The 25,998-nt window shown below is 36.4% G+C and overlaps 1 protein-coding gene across 4 annotated transcripts in view; it reads left to right on the top strand.

Moving 5' to 3' along the window:
* Nucleotides 1-25,998, top strand: part of LOC149799359 (dedicator of cytokinesis protein 11-like) — a 236,498-nt gene that overhangs the window by 31,819 nt on the left and 178,681 nt on the right. For all 4 annotated transcript variants that reach the window (XM_089958681.1, XM_089958680.1, XM_089958683.1 and 1 more), the window contains exons 5-14: nt 189-302; nt 2,857-2,988; nt 5,135-5,297; nt 7,281-7,351; nt 12,715-12,798; nt 18,689-18,847; nt 19,090-19,308; nt 20,715-20,917; nt 21,959-22,066; nt 23,289-23,374. In XM_089958681.1, coding sequence (XP_089814807.1) covers nt 189-302; nt 2,857-2,988; nt 5,135-5,297; nt 7,281-7,351; nt 12,715-12,798; nt 18,689-18,847; nt 19,090-19,308; nt 20,715-20,917; nt 21,959-22,066; nt 23,289-23,374 — 1,339 coding nt within the window. The remainder of the gene's footprint in view (nt 1-188; nt 303-2,856; nt 2,989-5,134; nt 5,298-7,280; nt 7,352-12,714; nt 12,799-18,688; nt 18,848-19,089; nt 19,309-20,714; nt 20,918-21,958; nt 22,067-23,288; nt 23,375-25,998) is intronic.

Below are 25,998 nucleotides of genomic sequence, written 5' to 3'. Positions count from 1 at the left end.
GCAGTGCATAGTCTGTGGTCTGATCATCCTACTGCTATTTATGTAGCAATCCATAGTCTGGTCTGATTATCTTTCTGCTATTTATATAGCAATTCAAAATCTGTGGTCTGACCTTCTTACTGCTATTTATATTGCAATGCATAGTCTCTGGTCTGATTATCTCACTTAAAAGCCTAATTTTATTGTAGGATACCCTTAATCGCAGCTACAGCAATGTGTCAATGTCAGCCATCACAAAGGCTGGTTGGCTGTACAAGGGACCAGACAGTGGAAGCCGGGAGAACATCATTAGTTTTACAAGGGTAAGGTAACTTAGTAAAGGTTCTCATACAGCGCTGACAGGATAGATTGTAGTTGCTTAAATTCCATCTTTAATGACATGGTGTATTCTAGTGGTAGACGCTGCAGGTTGAGTGTTGGAAAATCCTGTGTTTGCAACCCATATTTGTCATTCGTACTTGGCCTGTATTTGCTTTAGTCATTCCAGCAGTAAATGGGTAAAACAGCACTTGTTGAGGGTGGAATGGGGCGGAGAGTCATGTGCTCAAAGTCACTTTAAATGATGATAGCTGGGTAAACTATGGAAGTATCAGCCACAAAGAGGCATGGAAGTACTTTATCCTTTAACATTAAATACCATGGACATATATTTACTTAGAACAACATTGTTATGCTAAATGTTTACCCCAAAAAATGGACAAAGATATAATCTGAACTGTCCAAGGCTTACACCTTGGGATTGTTCATGTGATACAATTAATTGCTCACTTCATGGTTCACTTGTTGAAGTTGATGGTTCATATGATGAAGTTGATGGTTCATGTGAGGACTAAGATGGTTCACATGAATAAAATAATTGATTACTTGATTGTTCACCTGATTCATCTGATGAAGTTGATGGCTCACATGAAGTCGATGGTTTATATAATGAAGTTGATGGTTCAAATGAACCTAATTGCTCACTTGATGTTTTACTTGATGAAGTTGATTGTTCACATGATGAAGTTGATGGCTCAGATGATGAGGTTGATTGCTCAGCTCATTTGATTGTTTACATATGATGAAATTGATGCTTCAAGTGATGTTATTGCTCACTTAATGATTCACAGGAAGTTGATTGTTTACAGGATGAAGGTGATCGTTCATATTTTTTCAAGCTGACTGCTCACTTAATTGTTCACGTGGTAAGTTGATTGTTCAAAATGATGAAGTTGATGGTTCATATGATCAAGCTGATGGTTCACATGATGAAGTTGATGGTTTACATGAAGTTGATGGTTCATATGATCAAGCTGATGGTTCACATGATGAAGTTGATGGTTTACATCAAGCTGATGGTTCATATGATCAAGCTGATGGTTCATATGATGAAGTTGATGGTTCATATGATCAAGCTGATGGTTCATGTGATGAAGTTGATGGTTCATATGATCAAGCTGATGGTTCATATGATCAAGCTGATGGTTCATATGATGAAGTTGATGGTTTACATGATAAAGTTGATGGTTTACATGAAGTTGATGGTTAACATGATGAAATTGATGGTTTACATGAAGTTGATGGTTCATATGATCAAGCTGATGGTTCATATGATGAAGCTGATGGTTCATATGATGAAGTTGATGGTTTACATGAAGTTGATGGTTCATATGATGAAGTTGATGGTTCATATGATGATTTGAAGTACAGAAGAACTTCGATTATCCATCAAGGTGCAGAACTAGGACCATGGTTACTTTGAGATACATCTGTGAATTGAAGTGCCCATGAAAAGGTCACTTTGAGATACATCTGTGAATTGAAGTGCCCATGAAATGGTCACTTTGAGATACATCTTTGAATTGAAGTGCCCACGAAAAGGTCACTTTGAGATACATCTGTGAATTGAAGTGCCCATGAAAAGGTCACTTTGAGATACATCTATGAATTGAAGTGCCCATGAAAAGGTCACTTTGAGATACATCAATGAATTGAAGTGCCCCATGAAAAGGTCACTTTGAGATACATCTGTGAATTGAAGTGCCCATGAAAAGGTCACTTTGAGATACATCTGTGAATTGAAGTGCCCACGAAAAGGTCACTTTGAGATACATCTGTGAATTGAAGTGCCCATGAAAAGGTCACTTTGAGATACATCTGTGAATTGAAGTGCCCATGAAAAGGTCACTTTGAGATACATCAATGAATTGAAGTGCCCCATGAAAAGGTTACTTTGAGATACATCTATGAATTGAAGTACCCATGAAAAGGTCACTTTGAGATACATCTGTGAATTGAAGTGCCATGAAAAGGTTACTTTGAGATACATCTGTAAATTGAAGTGCCCATGAAAAGGTCACTTTGAGATACATCTGTGAATTGAAGTGCCATGAGAAGGTTACTTTGAGATACATCTGTAAATTGAAGTGCCATGAGAAGATTGTTTTGAGATACATCTGTGAATTGAAGTGCCCATGAAAAGGTCACTTTGAGATACATCAATGAATTGAAGTGCCCATGGAAAGGTCACTTTGAGATACATCTATGAATTGAAGTGCCCATGAAAAGGTCACTTTGAGATACATCTATGAATTGAAGTGCCCATGAAAAGGTTACTTTGAGGTACATCTGTGAATTGAAGTGCCCATGAAAAGGTAACTTTCAGATACATCTGTAAATTGAAGTGCCCATGAAAAAGTTATTTTTGTGAGACATATACATCTATGAATTGAAGTACCCATGAAAATGTCACTTTTGTGAGACATACCGGTCAGTGAACTGAAGTGATAAATCATGCTGTACTGTTGTACTTGATTCTTATATGTTAAATGCCAAGAATTATTTGTCGGAGACATTTATTCTGGTATACTTTTTCAGCAATTCAAGAAAAGATATTTCTGTGTGAAACAGCAGCCAGATCAAACATATGTGATGGAGTTCTTTAAGGATGAGAGAAAGACAGAGGCAAAGGGAGTCATATTTCTTGACTGTGCTCAGGAAGTTGTGAAAGTAAGTAAAAGTATAGATATGGGTTAACTTGATTTTACTGCATATTCATGAAGGTAAATCACCTTGATTTTTTTCATCCAAGTTGATTACAGAGATTTTTCCGAAAGCCTAATAACATTTATCTCTGGTTATGAAAGATGATCTTTATTGGCAGGAAATCAAGAAAGAAAATGGTAGATAAAACATAAAATGTAAATGTATCTTTAATTTATATATTATTTTTCTGAATTTAAACCTCATTGTTTTGTTTTAAATGACCAAAGTGGTATGAGAGAAAGAAATAAGAAATAGATGCTAAAATTTTTTGAAAGAAATAGTTTATTTAACAGTTTAATATATATACTGCATTATAAGTTGAATTGACTGTTTGTTAACCCTCCTCTTTTTAGGGATACAAAAAGCCAATTTCTGTTTGACCTTTCTCTAAGTCTGAGTGTATTCAGTTGGAATTCTGAAGGGGTGACTTGTCAGTATTTTCAAATTATTATTATCCTAATAACTGTAGGTACAAGCATTGTGCAGTGAATATTCTAGTGAAATGGATAAACGCAGCGCATACCATATCCACATTTCTGAATGGGAATAGTTGTATGAAAACATACAGACATTTGAATTGATCATATTTTTGTGTACTGCAAACACCTGTAGTTTCCAACATTACCCCTAAATTGGATCACACACTTTTAAGATAAATCCTATTCTACATGAACCAATGTGGGTATGTTAGAAAGCTTGCCAGTGGCTTCTCATGGGTCGGTGGTTCTTTTCGGGTTTTCCTGGGTTCTTCCTCCACCATTAATACTGGCCGCCATGTATAGCCTATGCTGAACAATGGCGTTAAACCCTACAACAACAACAACAACAATTCTACATGAATCAAATTGTCAGTAAGAAAATGTCAACTTGTAAGAGTCTCAGAGTATATACAGTAATTTTGGTCTTTAAGAAAATTGGCACCTTTGAGCTGTGTGTCAGCATACTCATAGCTGTGTTAAAAATCTGTATAATTTAGAGCAATCTTTATGCATGGTCAGCCTGTTTATCTCAAATTCCTCAAACGAAGTCATGATAGTTTGCAGTACACAACAGCCTTGGCTATTTGAGCTTTTGGTCTTACATGGGACTGCATATACCCATCAACATATCCTATGTTTTACTTTTTGAAAATCTAAAAGCAAATTATAATCAAACTTGGCACAGATATCTCTTGGATGCACTTAACCTTTTTTGCCCCAAATTCTCTTGTGGATGCCACACACATCTGTAGATATTGTTTGAAAGCATACTCAGCAGAGAGACTTCCATAGTGATACAGTATCTTTAAGTTCTTGAGAAAAGCTGATCCGATTTTGGTTGAATGCTAAACATGATGTACTGTACCGGAGAGGAAAGAAAAACAGAATTGGGACTAATATAAATTTGCTCTTCCATTTGTTATTACCCCCACTAAGAGATTTAACTCCAAAATGTTGGGAATTATTGAGATTATCAAATACATTGAATTACATCACATCTGCTGCCTGAAAACATAGACTTCTTTTTGATTTGTAATGCCAACAAGCTGACAGTGTTTGGAACCCTCCGGTGACAATCAGGCTAGAAATTATAAATCAATGAATGAAGTGACTAAGTTTTGTGCAATTTTTATGTACTTGATGCCTTATATTTTTTAATTCACTATGGGAGTACAAACAAATAGGACAGTGTAAGAAAACTATTGATGTATAAGTGAGGCTTGGACTGTATAATAATTAAAAAAATATGTTCAGTTTCTTTAATATTTACAAGATTCATTTAATAACCCTCTCTGTATACTCTACATCAGCAAGCTCTTTGTTTTTATGATCACTTCTGCATACATATCTGTGGCAGAAAATAATTTTATGTATAAATGATGCAACAAAAATTTATAATAACATTCAATATGGAATGTTCAGGTATGAAAAAGTGAAAATAAAAGAAACCTCCATATTTGACATTTAAACTTTAACCATAAAATTCTTAAATACAGAGGATTGTTTACAAAATTTCTGTAGAGTTTCAGTTTGGAAAGGCTTGGTATACTTGACGAAAAATTAAAACAGCCAGAACTGCTTTGTTGAAGAATCCTGATTTCAGTATGCAGATTTAAACTTCTTCTTTTCAGAATTCAAAGAAAGGCAAACACTGCTTTGAGGTAAAAACTCCACAGAAAGCCTACTTGTTTGCTGCTGAAAGTGAAACAGAAATGGAGGATTGGATTCATACATTAGATAAAGTCCGGACAGCTGCTGAAACCCTGTCCCAAACCTCACTAGACAGAGGCAGAGGTAAGATTATATGTTGTCTTAAAGTCGCATTTGACAGTTTGAGGTGAGAGTTACTTTGTCTCTGACCTCACATACCTTGTGTAATGGAAGTAAAATGGGACCTGACAAGCAGTAAGAGGAATACAATGGTATACCTATGCCACAGCCTCATTGCTCAGTGCCAGTAAGTGACATTTTCATACTTCCATGGCCTTATGTTAAATTCAGAATGGACTCTGAAGATTTTAGATTGCTTTAATGGAATTGGATCCCAGAACTCAGACAGGAACTAAAGATTTCACATTGTTTTATTGGGATTTGGTACCAGCACTCAGACTGGGATTAAATATTTCACATTGCTCTATTGGGATTTGGTACCAGCAGTCAGACTGGGACTAAAGATTTCACATTGCTCTGTTGGGACATGGTACTAGCACTCAGACTGGGACTAGAGATTTCACATGGCTTTATTGGGACTTGGTATCAGCAGTCAGACTGGGACTAAAGATTTCACTTTGCTCTGTTGGGATTTGGTACCAGCACTCAGACTGGGACTAAAGATTTCACATCACTTTATTGGGATTTGGTACCAGTACTCAGACTGGGACTAAAGATTTCACATTGCTCAATTGAGACTTGGTACCAGCACTCAGACTGGGACTAAAGATTTCACATTGCTCTATTGGGACTTGCTACCAGCAGTCAGACTGGGACTAAAGATTTCACATGGCTTTATTGGGATTTGGTACCAGCAGTCAGACTGGGACTAAAGATTTCACATTGCTTTATTGGCATTTTGATCTCAACAGTCAGACTGAGACTTTGAAGATTTCACATTGCTATAGAGGGATTTGATTTCAGATATTTTTACATACAATAGGGTCAGATAAATGTTGGCTTGATCATCACTGATTCACATTTAATCAAGGCATAGGTAAGAAATAAATGTCTCATACCTCAGAGACCTTCTAATTATAAGATGATCCTAGTTAAGAAGTTGGTCTTCAACCACATTCAGCATCATCTCCATCTTTTGCCCCCTTCTGCAACATTGTAAGTCCTCAGTCTTCTACCACCTTCTGCAACATTGTAAGTCCTCAGTCTTCTACCACCTTCTGCAACATTGTAAGTCCTCAGTCTTATACCACCTTCTGCAACATTGTAAGTCCTCAGTCTTATACCACCTTCTGCAACATTTTAAGTCCTCAGTCTTTTACCACCATTAACAATATTTTTAATCCTTAGTCTTCTGCCACCATTAGCAACATTTGTAAGTCCTGTGTCTTCTACCACCATCAGCAACACATTTTATCCTTAGTCTTTACCCACATTCAGCAACATTTAAAGTCCTCAGTATTCTACCATATTCATCAATATTTAAGTCCTCAGTCTTCTATACACTTCAGCAACAGTCCTAAGTCCTCCATCTTCTACACCATCTGCAACATTTGTAAGTCTTAAGTCATCTACCACAATCAGCAACATTTGTAAGTCCTCAGTCTCCCACCACCATCATCAACATTTTTAATCCATAGTCTCCTATCACATTCAGCAACATTTTAAGTTCTCAGTGTTCTAGGACTTTCATCAGCATTTGTAAGTTCTGTGTTTCCTTAAAGACCAACTTTTTTGTTATTTGGTAAGGAATTGTTTTAGCATGTGAAATGTCTCCTTGAAATTTAAATGTCAAGCCATGTGACTTTTATTAATTTTCTTAAACTACAGTTGAAGGGCATGTGGTATTATCCATGGCCATCTGTCTGTAACATTTTGGTTACTTTTGCATTATGGTTAGATTCAGTCATTATGTTGGGACATCAGTGTTCTGTATATACATTTCTAGTTTTACTGATTGATTGTAAACATGACTGTTTGATTGGAAACATGCAATTAGCAGTGAACACAGTTATTTTAGATGTATGTATTGCATAGGATTTGTGAGAATTTCATTCTTGAAATACAGTGGTATAACAGGTATTTATATATCTTACCTTTGTTTCCCAGATGATGTATCCTTCCAAGAGAAGATGGATGAGAAAGCACTGGAAAACAGCATCCATCCAGAGCTCCTAAAGGTCAGTGATGCCTTAGGCAGTAGACACATTAATCTCTCTTTTTCCATTGAGCAAATTCCCAATCACAATAAGTATTGGAGATAAACTGTCTTGCCTCTCCTCAAATCTAGTCTCCGGAAAGACTATATTTGTCTCTGTGTGTGTATGGAGAGAGAGAGACCAAGGGAAGAAACTATTACAGATTAACTCCTTTCACTAACACTAGTTGGCTCATATAATATATATTTATCCTGTTTAAGGTTTTGCTGAGTAACATACCACATTGCCTCTCAGCATCTGTCTGGATCTTCATATATCTTAGCCATCCACACTTAAAGTCAGTCAAATAGCATTAAGTAAGGTTGCTGCAAGGTAGTGTCTCTTATTTGTTCATTGTACCAATTTTTTGCAGCTTGTGGACTTTGCTTTTCTGACTTGGTAAGGCAAACATGGTGTTGCTGATACTATTTACTTGTGTGCACTGGTGGTATTACTTTATTGTTTTAATAATGAGTGCAGTTATTGATATAGTTGATGCTTTCATGTTGTTGTTTTGCAATTACTTTGATTATTGGTCATTGTTGCTTCTGATACAATGATAACCAAATGTTATAAATGTACAAAGTTTAAGGTGACGGAGAGAACCCATAAGATGTACCTTGCATGTACCAAATGCTCAACTTCAGCATGCAGAGTGTGTTTAAGTGATCTGAGGAAATGTGGGCCACTGTACTGTTGTAACGTTTAATAGACAAAGAGAGAGAGACAGACAGAAATGGAGAGACAGAGAGAGACCATTAGGTCTGGCCAGTTAGCAGTGAAGATCAGAAAGACAGTCCTGATAATATTGGACAACTGGTGGTGAAATACCACCTCAAGCAAGGGGGTTGTGTTGTAGTTTGGAAGTTCCCCTTGTTAGGCACATTTCAGGCAGGCTCAATGTCGTGGCCAATTAGTTACGAAGAAGAAGCCAACTGTTTTGTATGGAATGGTCTCTCAATCTGTCTTTCATTGAGTTTGATTTCTGTAGAATCTGATGATAGACCTCTTTGTAAGAAGGAGGGACTGCATGAAGATTAAATCAACCCTATGTTGCTTAAGCGACCATGGTCATCTGTGTCCACACAGGCTTCTTCTTCACACTTTGCTCTCATAATGGGAGCCTTGTGTGATAAACGGTTAGAAATCTCTGAATTTGAAGGTATATGAGGCAAAGTTGTGCATTTTTATTGACTGGTGTCAGGACACTGATGTCATCTCATTCTCTTTGTTTCATTTTCTTGATTGGTTATCTTAATCCTTTTCCACTTTGAGAACTTATCTTCTCTCACTTGAAAAACCCATCATTCCAAGATTTCTTGCAAGTTCAGACATTGGGGAAACAAGTTATTGTTTGCAACTGGGATCTTTTCAATCTTGTCCAATTTTGACTTATCCAATTTTGACTTGTCCAGGCCCAGCTTGCTGAGCTTGCTTTGCAAATGAACTTATAACGGGTATTAATTTGGTTTAACATGCCCAAGCCTGAGGCACTTTTTTTGATGTTGCTTCCTGAGAGCTCTAGCTTCAGCCTGCAGGTTGATTTACATGCTGTCGATCCAGATTAATCCCATTTCAATTTAAACTGGAGGATTCAAAAATAGCAAATATGCAACTTCTGAACTAATTAGACTGAAAATATATTATTAAATTTGGACATGTAATTATGCTAGACTTTTGAGTTAGATTAATGTTTACTGATACAAACATATTTTACTTGGTAGTAATTATTTTATTTTATTGCAGATTTTTGATCAAGAGTATGAGACTCAGTAGTCTTATTCTAGTGTAGATTATTGATGAAGAATACGAGACTAGTCATTTTGTAGTGCAGATTATTTATCCAGAGTATGAGACTCAGTAGTCTTATTCTAGTGTAGATTATTGATGAAGAGTATGAGACTAGTCATTTTGTAGTGCAGATTATTTATCCAGAGTATGAGACTCAGTAGTCCTATTCTAGTGTAGATTATTGATGAAGAATACGAGACTAGTCATTTTGTAGTGCATATTATTTATCCAGAGTATGAGACTCAGTAGTCTTATTCTAGTGTAGATTATTGATGAAGAGTATGAGACTAGTCATTTTGTAGTGCAGATTATTTATCCAGAGTATGAGACTCAGTAGTCTTATTCTAGTGTAGATTATTGATGAAGAGTACAAGACTAGTCATTTTGTAGTGCAGATTATTTATCCAGAGTATGAGACTCAGTAGTCTTATTCTAGTGTAGATTATTGATGAAGAGTATGAGACTAGTCATTTTGTAGTGCAGATTATTGATGAGCAGTATGAAACCGCATAGTCACATTCTAGTGCAGATTATTGATCAAGGGTATGAGATTAAGTAGTCATTGTAATTAACTGGTTTTAATTACTTTCATCAATATAAAAAAATTCGTAATCTAATTATTAATGATGTGGTCAGACCTTTTGAATCGCCACAATGTATTACATACATCAGGTTATTAATGTGTTCATCAAGCACATGAGAGTAATATTAGTAATATCAGTTTGTCTTCATTTGTATACGACTTGTATTTGCATATGAATGTACATGTGGTTTTGGTAGCATAGCAGGTGACCATTCATTGCTAAATTAGGATAAAGAATTTCACACATATTAATGACAACACAGAGGTTTTCATGCAGTGAACCAGAGGCCTTAAAGCATTTTCTTAGACAGTACAAAATATCTTACTATCAGAAAGAGTACAGTATGAACAGTCTGATAATTTAGACCTAACGTTGTTAATAAAGGGCAATCACTTGTGGTCAGTAAGGAGTTTTTTTAATATGGCCCAGAAATACATAATAGCATCCTGGAGATTTGTGTAATCACTACACTGTATTTATATATTTACACTAACCTAATATATCTTTAATATGTATTTGGTTACTAAACTATACCACATGATAGTTCTTTACACTAACCTAATATATCTTTAATATGTATTTGGTTACTAAACTATACCACATGATAGTTCTTTATCTCACATACTGTTTGATATTGTTACAATATTGTATGGTGAATTTTGTATCAAATTTGATTTCTTTAGTGTTTAAAATCCCTGCCTTCATTAATCACATCAGTCATATTATAAAAGTAAAGATTATTGGTAATGAGAAGAGAGCTTGAAATAAGCTTTTGCTTGTGGCTCAGTCCTCAATATCCCATGTTCAGCTTTTATGTACTTGTTGACTTCAGGGTACTGTGTGGCCGAGTGGTCCAAGGTGCTTGCCTTTAATAATCACTGACATCTCACCTGTCTGTATGAGATCAAATATCAGGCTTAGCCAGCATAGGGTATGTCAGAAATCTTGCAAATAGCTTCCCATGGATTGATGATTCTTTCTGGGGTTTTTCCAGGTTCTTCCTTCACCAGATAAGCTGGTGGCCATGTATAGCCTATTGTGTGCTAAAAATGGCATTAAACCCATAACAACAAGAACAATGTGTTGACTTCTGCATATAAATTCTGTTTAAATTAGCATACCATTTTTCATACTTTTTTCTTTACTTGCTTATAAGTCTAGTCCAACTAAAAACAACATAGTCTGTGTTGCTTGTTACTGATTTCTGCGAACAATCTGCATAAAGCCAGATTTGCCACTGCATTACATGACAAAAGATCTGGGTCTGTCACATGTACATAAATTTATAAGTGAGTTTATAAGGTGCAAACTTAACTCTTTGCTATAAGGTGCTGTGAGCCAAAAATTGTATTACCCGATATCATCCTTAATACCCTATTTCATCCTTGAAAGGAGGTTGACCATAGTTTTAAATAATTCATTTTTGACCACTGCCAGGAGACATTTTGCTCTATCATTTCTTCTTCTGATGATAGGCAAAAGGCACAGGTGAAGTTACTAAACATGTTACACATACCATATATACTTGATTATACAACCACTCTGGTGGCCTAAGCAGACCTGCCAACTCTTATGACTTTGCCTTAAGTCTTACGAAAAGTACTCTTAAAATATGAACTTACGACATACTAGCAAAATCTACGGAAAAACGATTGTTGCAAAAAAATCGGATAATTGGTTCATCCATGTTTTATTTGGATCCTGATTTCATCTTATAATTAGTGAAATAAGAGAAGCAGACTAACTTTATAGCAGCACCCCAGGCGTTTTAAACTGCACATATTTGTTCATGCGAAGCGTCTGCATGATCAGGCTGTTGATTATAGAATTTTTTTAAAATGGCATCCACAAAGCTATGCAAGTTTTAGATGTAAGGGAAAATAAGCTTCTAGAAAAGTGTTAATAATCAACACAGATGAATAAAATGGAATATTCTCGATCTTGTAAATAAAATCTTGAAAGGACACATACGTTTATTGGACATTACACACCAATTTGAGTACATGTATCTCATGGTGGGAGATATGATTGCCGTTGTCATGTGAAATGGAAAAGAATTTCCAAGAATTATGTAAAGTAGAGAGATAATAACAAGCCATTAAGCTACATAGGGTTTGGAACTAGAGTTTGTGCAACTGTAATAGTGGTAAATAAAGTCTGCGCGTACTTTACAAACTTTTCAGTTGAACATAATGTTTATTGTCAATGTGTCAAACTTTTAATTACATTTTCCAGCTTTACAATAGCAGTTATTGATATTTTGTTAACACCTTACTGAAAACTGGTCAATCTTATGGAAAAAATCATCTGCCTTACTGAGACGCACTGACTCGTCAGGGTTGGCAGGTCTGCCTAAGTCGTAAGAGCATCCGCGTCAGATGCTGGAGTTTGTGGGTTCAAACCCCAGCCAAGTCATACTGAAGACTTAAAAATGGTATTGCAGCTGCCTTGCTTGGTGGATCAAGAGGTTAGTGTTAGGATTGGTCGACCTGGTGTCAGGATAGTGTGATGGGGTGGGACATGATGCTACTTGTCTGCAGCATGATGCCCCAACACTAGACTAGATCACTATAAAATGCCACACTGCAGGCATTGTAGCAATCTGACTGGACAATTGTTAAAGCTACATTAAAAATCCAGATCACACACACTCACTTGTTTACAAGTCCAACTGAAATCTGCACAGACCCATTTGTTACGTGATGGAATATTTACTTTGTAAATTTGGTAACTCTGTAAGCATATTACTGACATTTATTTACAAACAACATAGACTCTAATCTACCAGCACATTATTCAATTGCAGATCAGAGTCTATGTTGTTTGCAGTTGAACTCTACTTATAAGCAAGTATATATGGTATTCACATTATAGACTTGTATATTAACGGGTCTGCTGTTACTTTTTGCTAACACACCCAATCATTACAAGATGTTAAGTTTTAAATGACTTTTTACTATTTTTCTTTAGTATGCCAAGGAGTCCGAGTCAATGTTGAATAGAGCCCGACAGGATGGGCGTCAGAATGTCTTCGCTGTCTATCCCAACATTGGTGTAAGTTTATATCTAGCCTTGGCACAGGTTTTAAGTCTTTGTCTGCCAAATATGTCTTCATTGTAAGTTTAATTTTCCCTTAATAAATGCATGAATTGTCTGTCTAACCTGTTTACTGTAACATAGATATATTGCTTTTCAGGTAGGGCATCATAATATATTCAGTATCTCACTATGCATTAGTGAAACTACATCTGCCCTTGGTACAGGTGTTGATTTTATTCAGGCCAAAATATTATTAAGGACAATCATGGGACATGCTTCACCTGTACCAAATGCATGTTAGCATTTTCTTGCATTATTTGCAGTACATGGTCAAAGTGAACATTGTCTACACTGTTGCAAAAGATATGTTAGAAAGGCAGAGACAAGCAGAGGCAAAGTCCATGAATGTGACATTTGAATCTTGATCCAAAATCTTGTCGGCAGCTAATGTGGTGGAGGTTGCCATGATGGCCTCCCTCCCTCTCCATGACTCTTTGAGGTGTCCAGCTATGTTATAGCCATATGATGAGACCTCACAGTTGGTAACTTCTGGGAAATTTTCTGTCCCACTATTCATCACATCTTTCGAATACAGACTTGGAGTTGATGGGAGATCATCATCCTGATATTTGTGAGACAAGTGGACATTAAGTCCCCATTAACCGTAAGCATGGAGACACCTACAAGTCAGGGTGCCTGGTGTTTGATACTGACCTCAGTGACATGGTTTAACAGTTGTTGATGCACACCACCTTCATTGGTTGCCTACCAAACAGTCCAGCCATGTCAGGATGTACGCATTGCATAGTAACCAGAAGTTAGTTGTAACAATGAACCAATGCTGCATACATGCTGACAATCTTTTATTATATGGAACTGTATGGGGACGGGTGCAATGGGTCCTACTGTTTTGCTGTATAGCTGATCTTTGAGACTGTCTTCTACCCAGCTACAATACCTTTTCAGCTGCCCGCTTGCCACTCCAGCCAGCCAGCCAACCCAATGTTGTTCAAGTGGACAATGGGACACTCTCGTCCATGTTGCTGGTTAGGTTATACACAGAGAAGGAAATTGTTTTTGATGAGAACGCTTACAGTGAATACTTTGAAAACCTTAATTTGTTGCCTCAATGATGGAGTGGCTGTTTGTTTGTTTTAAAGCTGCAGTTGAGGAAATTTACTGAACCTTTGCAGAATTTTTGCAAAATAGACACCCAAGTTCTGCATAAAAAAGGAATTAATACACCAAAACTGTGCACAAAAAAATGAATAATGTGTTTTTGTATTACGAGCCTGTTAAAGATGTATCTGCCAGTTATTAAATGTCCAAATATATATAGCTCAATAATTATTTTCATGAGAATTAAAAAAACTCATCAAATGATCATTTCTGATTGCACTGGCAGCTATGCTAAGATTATATTTTATCCCATTCTCCGAATCCTACATATGGCAAGCTGGAGATCAATGTATGTGATTGTGTACTCAGTATATCCCATAATATTTCATATCTGAGAAGTTAAGACTAAGCTTGGCTTGTGACAAAATTGTAATAAGTCTCGATGAAAGAAATAAAACTTTCAATCCTTTTTTATAAATATTTTTGATGACCAGAAAAATTTGTAGTTAGTGATTTTCATAAGCATATCACATGATACGATGGTGATATAGGGCCCTTTATCATTTGTGAAAGCCAAGTGGTAGATATGGAATAATAGATAACTAATTTCCTTATCACAGTATCATGTTCAGATCATGAAAGTAATAAAACAGACTGCAGTATAGTGACTGTTTTGAACAAATGGGTAAAACCTATGAAAGCCAGGACAAAAGTCAGACAGGAAGTGAAGCTTCTGATGAATAAATGGATTCTAAAATGGCAGAACCGAAGAGGAAAAACCAGCAGGAAAATGCCTGAAAGCTGAACCTTTGCAAAGACTGATAAATGTAATGTTGGACGGGCATAGAAGTGTATACATTGATTTCTACTGCATTTTTGAGCATGGTCGGCAACTGCTTATTGATTTCTAACACATTCAGGCATCATAAAAGAAGGGATTAAGGCCACAAGAAACAACTGTCGGACTTGATGCCCAGTGTTGATTATAACAGACCTAGATCACTCACCTTTCCTGCTCATAAATAGAATGTGTTATGGGTTTTGATATTAAAGCCTTTATCCAGAACCTCACTGAAGTTTCTATTTTGCATCACATGCTTTTGTTAACCTTATCTTTTGAATGCAGCTTGAACAAGTTGCATGCCATTTTGATGGCCGCAAATTATCTCCAGATCTTGTCCTACTGATGCAACCAGGTTTCAAATCTAAGAACCATTTACAGTCTGCAGGCCACCATTAAGTGGTTATTATATCTCTTTCCTCGAACAACACGTGTAGAGAGGCAGTGATGCAAGACTCAGTCTGTGCTTTCAAGCATTACTTGAAACATTCAGATAAAAGTTGTTGGACCTGACAACACCTCATTCTTCTGGTGGTGGCCCAAACAGATGATACAATCCCAGAAGCCATCTTGGTTGATGTGGGTAATACACTTGGCATTCTCTGAGGTCTCAAAAAATGAGATACAGTAGTCCCCCTCTTATAAGGCCACCCCTAATGCAGCAGGAAAGTGGCCTTATAATGCGGGTGGTCTTTCTAGAGGGGGATGACAATTGCGAATAGTAAGTACATATGAAGAGAGTCACAAGTACATTTAATTTTAAATATTTCATATTTTAATTAAAAAATCACATGCATGATGTGAAATAAATGTAAAACAAACTGTCATCATTTTCAAAAGAATGCTATGAATAACCATTTATATAGTTTTAAAACTGTCTCTAAAATTATGTTACAGTTCACATCATCTGTCACTTTGTTGGTAACAGTCTAAAAAACAAACCAGTCTTGTCACATTAAAAATATCCTTGCTGTCACATCTCCTGCATATATCGTTAGCCTTTTGTTCCAATCTTCGACAACTTCATTATTAACATCAGCTGATTCTCCACTAAGGACAGAACACTTGATATTTTGTCGGACTTGAAATCTGTGCAACCATCCGTTACTTGCGGTAAAGTGGTCATATCCCAATTCAACTGACAAAATTGTTGCTTTTTCTTCTCATTCAAATCAGGATACAAACATCTCCTGGCTCAAACAGTCTTCCTTTCTCCGTCCATTTCACCTTCCCACTTTTGCAGAATTGTTTCATTATCTTTCACGACATTAGTTTTCTGCAAGGATCCTTGACGACACCCACCCACCCACCCCCACCCCCGGTCAGTTGAATTACTTTCATGTTCTCCTCTGAACTGAGAATTTTTATTTTCCTTGATAACATGTTGATCTTTTTGCAGTAAGTTATTCATGTTGCCAACTACAATACTGATAAAACAATTCTGTATGCATCTAAACAAATCACCGTGTTTTTAAAGGAAGTGATCTTGTCACGTGATTCGTTAGTCGCAGTCTGGTACCCTATTGTTTTTATACATTATTTTACACTAAGTGAGAGAAGCCAAAACAGCTTCGATATGTACCATTAACATCATGCAGATTTGACCTCGCGGCCGTTAGGATTCGTAATTTTGAAAATTATTGTCAGTAGTAATAGCCACTGATTATCAAAGTGAACAAGCTCAACATCTTACTAAGGGAAGCCATAAAGGCTACCAAACCATTTTCCTGCTGACTTGGGTATTGTACATCAATACTGCCACTTCTCAGTTGTTACTACTGTTAAATAATTGTAATTTTAACAATTATCAGAGTGACTAAACCGGACATCTTATGATAACACAGCAGTAAGGCTAATTGGATTACATGTACGTACCCTTTTGTATGGATTAAAATTTCAGTCTTTCTCGGTTTTTATGGAATAAATTTGGCTTCTCGTGAGGCGTAAATGATATAATATTAACCTTAGTGGTAAATGTACTTTACTCAACACTTCTTTCAGTAACGAAAACCTGACATCGGGGAAACAGAAATCAGATTACTTAATACATGTTGTGAATAAAATACTGGTTCTGGATACATATTCAAATAAAATGCGGCCGCTTGTGAGGGGTAAATTTTATATTATTGCACTAATATGCTGGCCGCTGGTCGCGTTAGCCGGGTGGCCTTTTGCGAGGGGTACTTTTGAACACAAACTCGTCGGTGCCAATGGATTCTGGCCGTAAGGAGCGGGTGGCTGCTGGTCAGGGGGGCTGTTCAAGAGGGCGAATACTGTACACATGAAAATTTTTGCTCATGAGATCTGAGCAAGCATCATTATTAGATGCAGCGTTTTGATCAAATATATTTTGAAACCATTGGCTGGCATGCACACTTAACCTCAGAAGCTTTCATATTTTAAATTGCAGTGAAAGAGTATTGAATCTGGTGGCTTGAATGGCTGTGGCTAGACTGCTAAACCCAATTAATATTTGCACAACCTCCTCATGAACATGGTTTCAGAGATAAGAAAGTTTCATTTGTTTCTGGTTACCTGTATATTAATGGAACATATTAAGTGTTGGTCAGTTTTGATGTCTGCATGATAGTGGAGTGGTTTATCCTTCATGAAGGGGCTCTGGTTAATTATATTTGAAGGGTGCCTGTTACATTCGAATGATGACCATTACATTTGATGTCGGCATGATAGTAGAGCGGGTTTATCCTTCATGTAGGGACTCTGCTTAATTACATTCAGCGGTGCCTTTTCTCATCTGAAGGATGCCCATTACATATGATGGATGCCAGTTACATTTGAAGGATGCCTATTACATTCGAAGGATGTGCATTACAGTCAAAGGATGCTCATTACAATCAAAGGATGCCCATTACATTCAAAGGATGCCCATTACATTCAAAGATGCCCATTACATTTAAAGGATGCCCATTACAATCAAAGGATGCCGATTACATTCAAATGATGCCCATTACATTTGAAGGATGCCCATTACATTCGAAGGATGCCCATTACATTTGAAGGATACCCATTACAATCGAAGGATGCCCATTACATTCAAAGGATGCCCATTACATTTGAAGGATGCCCATTACATTCAAAGGATGCCCGTTACATTCGAAGGATACCCAATACATTTGAAGGATACCCATTACATTTGAAAGATACCCATTACAATCAAAGGATGCCCATTACATTCAAAGGATGCCCATTACATTCAGAGGATGCCAGTTACATTCAAAGGATGCCCATTACATTTGAAGGATACTCATGCATTCTTATGCATATCTTCCTCTTTTTACCCATTCATAAATTTTAATATGACCCGGAAAATGTACATGATAGAGAAAGTAAATTTATTAGTATATCATGTTTTTTTTAAAAAGAGTATTTACCTGATTGCGTTGCTGATAAGGCCTGAAACACCTTCCCACAATGCAAGCATACTTGCTGGTTTTCTCTCAAGCTTAAACTGGTAAATATCCTATAAATGGGTGGTCCCAAGAAATGGAAAGGGGAGGTAAATTGTGAGTTTCTTTCTTTTGTATGTTAAATGGTTGGGAAAGATGACAGTTTTCATATTTTTGGAAAGGATAATATTAAAAAGCAGAGGAATTTATTTCATAATGTTAATTTTATTGGCTAAATATTCTTAAAGAAACATAATTTTTTAAAATGTCCACACTTTTTCACTTATTGCCAACCACCTTGCATTTTGGGTATGTGGTAGGAGTAAGCTCTCTGACACTGTTTGCTGCAAACTGCTTTATATTGTTTATTGATCACTTCTTTGTAGATGCCAACACATAAAACTACTGGTTATCATATGAGCTAAAGTTTCCAAAGAGTCAATAACCGCCTGATTGGACCACTCATGTTTGAATGGTGAGTGATGCTGCATAATTGTCAATCTGTTTTTTGTAATTGCTGAGTCCTTTTCCCTTTCAGAGGCAACCAGATGAGGAGGGTGAGGAGGAGGACGTGAAGGGGGATGTGGAGGTTTTTTCTCCAAAACTGGGAGATAGATTTATGATTCGCTTGCTGGACTTTAGGTTACGTTTGCAGGTCAACCTTGGAGATGAGGGACATTCAGCAAAAATTGCTAATGTAAGACATAATTATGTAACGGCTGTATTCAAAGGAAGTGAAAATGTGGAAAACCCATTTTATAGGCATAGTCACTTCACTTTGTTCATTATTAATTCAATGCATTTTCTCCTCATAAACACCTAATGTTTTTGAAAAATTACATTCAAATTTGAACTTGTATCTGTCATACAGAATATGTTTTATTGCAGGTTTGTTAATGTAAACTAATTTTTTTAATTTCATTATATATATATTCTCAGCCAGAGCCATTTTTCATCACCTTTGCCTTGTATGACACCCGAGAGGGCAGAAAAGTTTCGGAAGATTTTCACATGGATCCAAATGAGCCAGAAATCATGGCAATGATTCCAGTGGAAGTTTTGTTGGCAGCAGACAAACTTCACTCAGTGGAGGGCATCAACTCAGCACCAGATCTTAATGGTCTTACCTCAGAATGGCTGTTGTCCAAAAACAAACAGGTACAGATGAGACCCGAATCAGCAGAGTAATATTAATATATTTTAATGCTGCAGTGTACTGTAATAGTTTCTTACTGTATCAGTATGTAAAAGTTGTTACATAACATATTTGTAACATCACATATGTACAGTGGTACACTCGTGGAAGAAAGTGAACAGATGTAAGAATAACATGTTTTTGCCTTTTTGTGGTAAGAAACTGGTGAATAACACAGCACCAGACCTTATTGGGTTTAGGGAGGAGTTACTGCCCTTAGTACTGAACGTACTTGAAATTTTGCTACTGGTAAGTTTGTGGTTGTTTCATGAAACAATGGCACGACATAAATCTTGGTGAGAGAGTTTTTTTCTCATCATGTTTAATTTTTAACAGATGCTATTTGTTACCACCATGATTTATCATTTTTTCTTTAAAGAGTAGTTAGTGTATTTACTTTATAAAGTTTTGTAGGTAAAGTCATTAAAACTAAAAGTATATTAACTGACTTTGTAAACCAGAGACACATTACAAAATTCTTTATCATTCAATAATGATGTGAACTCGATGAAGGCACTTCATGAGAAAATCTTCAACTTTTTGAGGGAATGCGGTTTATTTTTTTAAAAATTGATTATATTTTATAAGGTTTTTAGATGGGTTATTTTTATTTTTTTTATTTTATATCCATTTTACAGAAATTAAACGTTTTTTGTTTTATCGTGTACTTGTTTTTTGTCATTTGAAGTGATTATCTTTCTGAAGTTTTTATGCAATTTTTCAATTTTACATTTTTTAAAATTTTTCTTTGGTTTAAAAGATATTTTATCTTCCCAGATAACTGGGTGTAAATCAGTACACATCATCATAAATCAGTGATTGACGAAGTCAGCAAAGATGATCAGAATTTTCAGATGATGATTTGTGGCAGTGAAATATAACAGACTCTGTGATTGGAAATTCAGGAGCAAGTGTTCTTGCATTCATATTTTTGCCTTAAAATTTGCAGACTTTCACTACTTTAAGGTATTTTCAGTGTTGTACAGATATTGTCAGATACTTAATTTCTTATACCAGGAATGCACATAAATGCATAATTTGCAATAAATCAAACATTGTTGTGTGAAAAGAAACATTTCTGATCTAAAATTGAATCATAAAAGAAAATATTTGTTAATGAAAGGTAGTAACTGAAGTTGAATAAAAATAAGAATTTGAACAGAAAATTCCCTTGATACAGTAGATGTTCAAAATAGATCAGTCCTTTCAGGGCAAAATTTGGTGACTACTGTGAATATTCCAACCTACAAATTTGTAATTTACTAACCATAGCTCATGTTTTCTCAGCATAAAATAATTTCATCATTGCCCCCCCCCCATATCTTTTTGCTTTGATATATGATTGATTAAAATATCATATCCATTTCAGGGGATATTTTCTGTGCTCCAGAAGCACCCTGACATTTATCTGTTTGCTAAGATAGAGAAAGTCCTCCAGGGGCCAGTATCGCAGGCTGTTGAGCCCTATCTGAAGGGAGCTGACCCACGACTTGCAAGTAAGGTCCATCGCCAGATGAAGCAGTTCTGTACTAACATTGGTCACTACAGGATGCCTTTTGCCTGGGCTGCAAGGTAGGTCATCAGATAATAATTGCAATGCCAGTAGCGGGTAAAGGAAAGTAACATTTCCATTGGTCAGAATATTACCATGTGATCAAATGAATTGCATTTATTTGTATGAACATGAAATTGATATTACTACGCTCAATTAAGATTTCTTATTTTTAATGATGCAAACAAAATATAACATAACGAATAATTTAAATTTCAATTATAAGAGTTTAACATTGTTTTTTTCTGAATTTATCGTGGTATTAACTGTCAGTTGCCGACTCATACAACTTACCTAACTCCCTTCGGGCATTATTTGCTGTGTGAGTCTGCATCAGCCAGTTTATACCACGATAAACTCTGAAAAAACAACGTGAAATTCTCTTAATAGACTGTATAGACTGTTGGTTGGGGTAATTAATGTGTTTGGAAGGAAGGCATTGTTGGAAATTCTCCATCACACCCATATTCTTTATACACTTTTGTTTTGAAAACCAATTACAGCTCAGTAGTCCATTCTCTCTCTCTCTTGGTATGTGAGAAAGCTTGCTGTTAGGTTCTCGTGGGTCGGTGGTTCTTTCTGGGGTTTTCCTGGGTTCTTCCGCCACCATTAATACTGGCCACCATATATAGCCTATCGTTTGCTGAAAAATGGCGTTAAACCCTATAACAACAACAACAACAACAACTCTCTCACTCTCTCTCTTACACGCACACACATACAGACAAACACACACACACTAGCAGACTTTTTAGGTGAATATTAAGTTTTATGAACCTGTAAACCTAACATTGACAAATACAAATGGGGAAGTGTGTGTTATATAGGTTTACTGGTTTGTGAAATGTTATTCACTGAAATGCAGGTTTCTGATATTTTTGTTACATAGTTTTAATTACAGAAATTCAGCATTTCAGTGGTTCATCTTGTTTCAGTATTGTATAATTGCATGACACAATAAGATTTTGTTATCATAGTTAACATGATGTCAAGTAAGCCAGTAAAAAAGTGCCTTTCATGGGAATCATGTAACATTACAAATTGACCTCCTTTCCATGCAGGCCTTTGTCAACCTCATCACATGGGCCTTATGATCTGACACTCTACAAGCAGGACAGTTCCAAAATGTCTGAGGAGGAGATAATCAAACACCTGCAGGATCTCAAAAAGTAAGTTAGTCATTCAATTGGACTATCTTGTGATTCCTTGAGATATGCACCAATTGAACCCTGTGAGACTCCATGAGAGCTGTCTAAATCTTTTTCCAGGTAAACAAATTATAGTTGTTTGTAATCCCCATGATATTTTACAGAGAATGGAGACTAGTTTCTATGGTTAAATGCTTAGACATTTTCAGCAGCGTTGCCAGATCCCACACATGGCTGGCTTTACTGTGTTTCAGTTTCCATAGAATAAGAATTAATAATGTACTAAACAACCAATTTTGAGACACACATATCACTTTTCTGGTCAACGTTTTGTCTTAAAGTCCTCATCCTTAGTAAAATAGTTATTGGCTTGCAGATCTAGGGTGACCTCAATTATCATTCTCAAAGCACCTCTTCACCAGTTGCCTATGAATTCAAGAGGTTATGTATATCACACACAGGTTTGGTTAAAGGCTGTTGGAATCTTTGCAAAGTAAAAATAAAGACCCATCCCCTCCAACAGAAATTGAAAAAAAGAGAAAATGTTCTATCCTTGGCTGACCATATGTTATCAAAATGTTGGCTAGGTTATGCCATGACTTGCTTTTGCATGCACAGGTTCATGGCTGGTATAGACATAGTTTTGTATTATAAGTTTTTACATCTCAGTTCCATATTGTGTCCTACTTTAATGTAACATAGGAAATTGAGAGATATCTTGACAGTTTTTATGGTGTCTACTTGGTTCGAATTACAAATTATCTACCCACAGTATGGCCGGCCACAGTGGTGGTTATCTTGAAAATATTGTTATCTCTACTTCTCCCAAATGGATGGCGATATCAACATGGGGTTTCACCAGTAGACTTCTTGTAATACCTAGTCAGTCCTACATGAAAAAGGGGTCAGTCGTGCATCCAGTATGGCTGCCATGATGGCTGTCATGAAAAATTCTTGCACACACACCCCATGGATAATAATTATGACATGGGGTTTTCATCAGAAGTCCTTTAATGATGTTTGCTTTATCATGCCAGTATGTCGATCACAGCAGCTAATTTGATGGTCTTAGAGCTCTAGAATATCAGAGATTATTTCAACAATGAGGAGTTGAAAAGAAGAAATGATCTTATCTTGAATTCCTGTGCAGCCTAAATTTACTCAAGCATAAATGATACATTAAGATGAAAGTATAAACAAAACTAAATGCAGGTGGTACAGATGCTTCTTAATTGTCTTTCAGACCAGAGAAGCAGTCCAAATGGCAAATTATTCCTGGAACATTCAAGATTAGTCTGCACCAGATACCAGCCAATCAGCCGCTTGAAAGTGAGTTGAAAGATAATTATTATAGTTTTGGATTTCAGATTTTAGCTGTTGTCATCAAAAAGTCTTGTCCATTTAAAAAGACTTCATCCATTTAAAAGGACTTCTCTATGTCCATTTAAAAGGACTTCTCATTGTCCATTTTAAAGGACTTCTCATTGTCTATTTACAAGAACTTCTCATTGATCTTTTAAAGATGTTCTCTTTCAGGTCATTTTAGAAATGGGGCCTATCTCATAAAAGCAAGCCTCTGTTTTATAGACCATTAGTTTACTACAAGTAATGCATGGGAATGATTTATTAACAGATTCTTAAAACCATTTCTCCTGCAAATACATGCCTAGCTTTCTTTGCTACCTCTGATTCCAGCCCTCTTTGAAGATCAGGGAAAATGTCTTTCTATATATATATATATATATATATGGACAAAAGGAAGCAACTCTTACAATTAATTGTCCATTCTACCCACTAGTTACCAGTATATCTGGTTGAATCCAGTTGTTCATTTTTGCTCCACATGCTAAAATATCCTAGAGACAATCCAGTTAATTTTTCAAATTATATAATTTAAGCATCCACTCTTCTTTTGTAGTGGTACAGCAAGTAAAAATGTTTTACATGGTGCATATAACACTTTTGTAAAATTAGTTGAGCTAATTAATATTTTTTACGATTATCGTACCATTAATTTTCGTCACATTTAACATCACACCTATATTTTCACATGTGGAATTTCCTGGGCTCTGTCTTTATGCATTTACTCTGATTATAACTTGTTTTAATGCAGTTGGCATTTATTTGAAATATATATATATATATATATATATATATATATATATATATATATATATATATATATATATATATAGTTGTATGCACTTGTTTGTTTATTCTCTTTCATTATAGAAATGACAACATGGTGCAAGAGAATCAAAGTAGCATCATGAAATATACGTGCTCTTCATCACACACTTGTAAAAGTGTGGACAGAGAATACATGGTCTTAGAAAACAACTCAAGGGCCACAAAAAAAAGAGCAGCATCTATTTCTTGTCAGCACGAGGTGCAAAGGGTATGTCTGATTGCATAATCTCTCACAAGTCTCATGGGGGATGCTGAGTTTCCTCTTAGGTGCTCACATGAGGATTCAGCAGACAGCGCCAGATGTTGATGTAGTTGGAATGAGAGACGATTCCAATAAATAATAAAGAATGCTATATTGTTGAGATTGTTGAAGATGGCACGGACAATTTTTTTAGTATCTGCTTCAGTAGAACCTTGAGCTCTGCCTATGAGGTGTGACAATCCTCAGTCAAATATCACTCCTCTTATGAGGCCTGAGGATGCAGAGTGGTGCCCATAAGGTGTGAATATACAATACCCCATATTCTGCCTATGCAAGAAAATTGTTTTGTGGGACTTGAAGTGTATTGTTTGACTCATATCATATGAATGTGTGGCCAGCTGGACCGAACAAACCAAAATTTGACTTGTAAGGCCAGCTGGTTGGCCAGACCATACCACCTAACCACCATGACACATTTGATCCACCATGTGCTGTTCCGACTGTCGACCAACCTATCCAGCTGTGCACAAGTTTAGTATACAGCCACAGTGGTCAAGATTTGCTTATCTTGGACCCAGCTGGCCAGCCACGTATCTCAAGAGCTATGATATCTTATGTTGAACATAACAGCACAGGGAAATTGATCAGCTGGACCAGACATTAATATATTGAACTGTCTGGCCATGCCCGCATTATTAATGGCATATCCTATGCATGTTGATGATACAGCATCATCATTGTGATATGGAATGGTCTACCCATGGGCCCAAGGTGTACAAGATGTGGACAGTCCCCAGCTAGATGAAGGGGATGAAATGCTTGACTCATCCGATCCAACAATGGAACAGACAGAATTTGGCATTAAGACAGCTATAGAATTTTGTCTGCATCCAAATGTCTGCCTCCACCTACCATCATCAATACATACAAGATCAAAGCCTCAGCTGATGTAGATGATAGTAATGATAGTCCATCATTTAGGACATTGTCCCACTCAGCAAAAGTTGCAGACATCACCGGATATCTCTCAGAAATAATTCACGAATCCAGTATTGCAAAAACCTTTTCTTCGAATCATTTGCCAGCTACCTTCTCATCCCACTGGTACAAGTTGCATTCTGTTTGGAAATACTTAACATGGACAAGGAGGTTTCTGCTGTTGGCATGACTACACTACTTTGGTATAAAGTGGATCAACATGTCTTCAGTGCCACCTGGTGAGGAATGTTATATAAAAAAAGATGGAGATTGCTAAGTCTGTCCATCTTTCAGTGCAACACAAAGATCAGCTTAGACTTGTGTATTTTTACATCCCAGTCCATATGATGTTGTACAAATATCTGGGGCACAGTATATCATTTTCATGTTCTTTTTTACCTCGACCTAAGCCTTCACAAAAACATTAGTCTGTGTAATCTCAAGGCACAGACAACCTCTTCCACAGTGATTGTGGCATACTGCACAACATTCTTCATAAACATTGGCGGTAAATTTGATTTTGTCCAAAATATGAACAACCTGATGGGCAATCTAGGATGGATAATAAACATGGAGAAGTTAG

This window comes from Sinohyriopsis cumingii, chromosome 5, assembly GCF_028554795.1.
Source record: "Sinohyriopsis cumingii isolate HCF-2022 chromosome 5, ASM2855479v2, whole genome shotgun sequence".
Classification (NCBI taxonomy): domain Eukaryota; kingdom Metazoa; phylum Mollusca; class Bivalvia; order Unionida; family Unionidae; genus Sinohyriopsis; species Sinohyriopsis cumingii.
The sequence above is the reverse complement of the archived record's forward strand: the minus strand, read 5'-3'. Positions and strand labels throughout refer to the sequence as shown.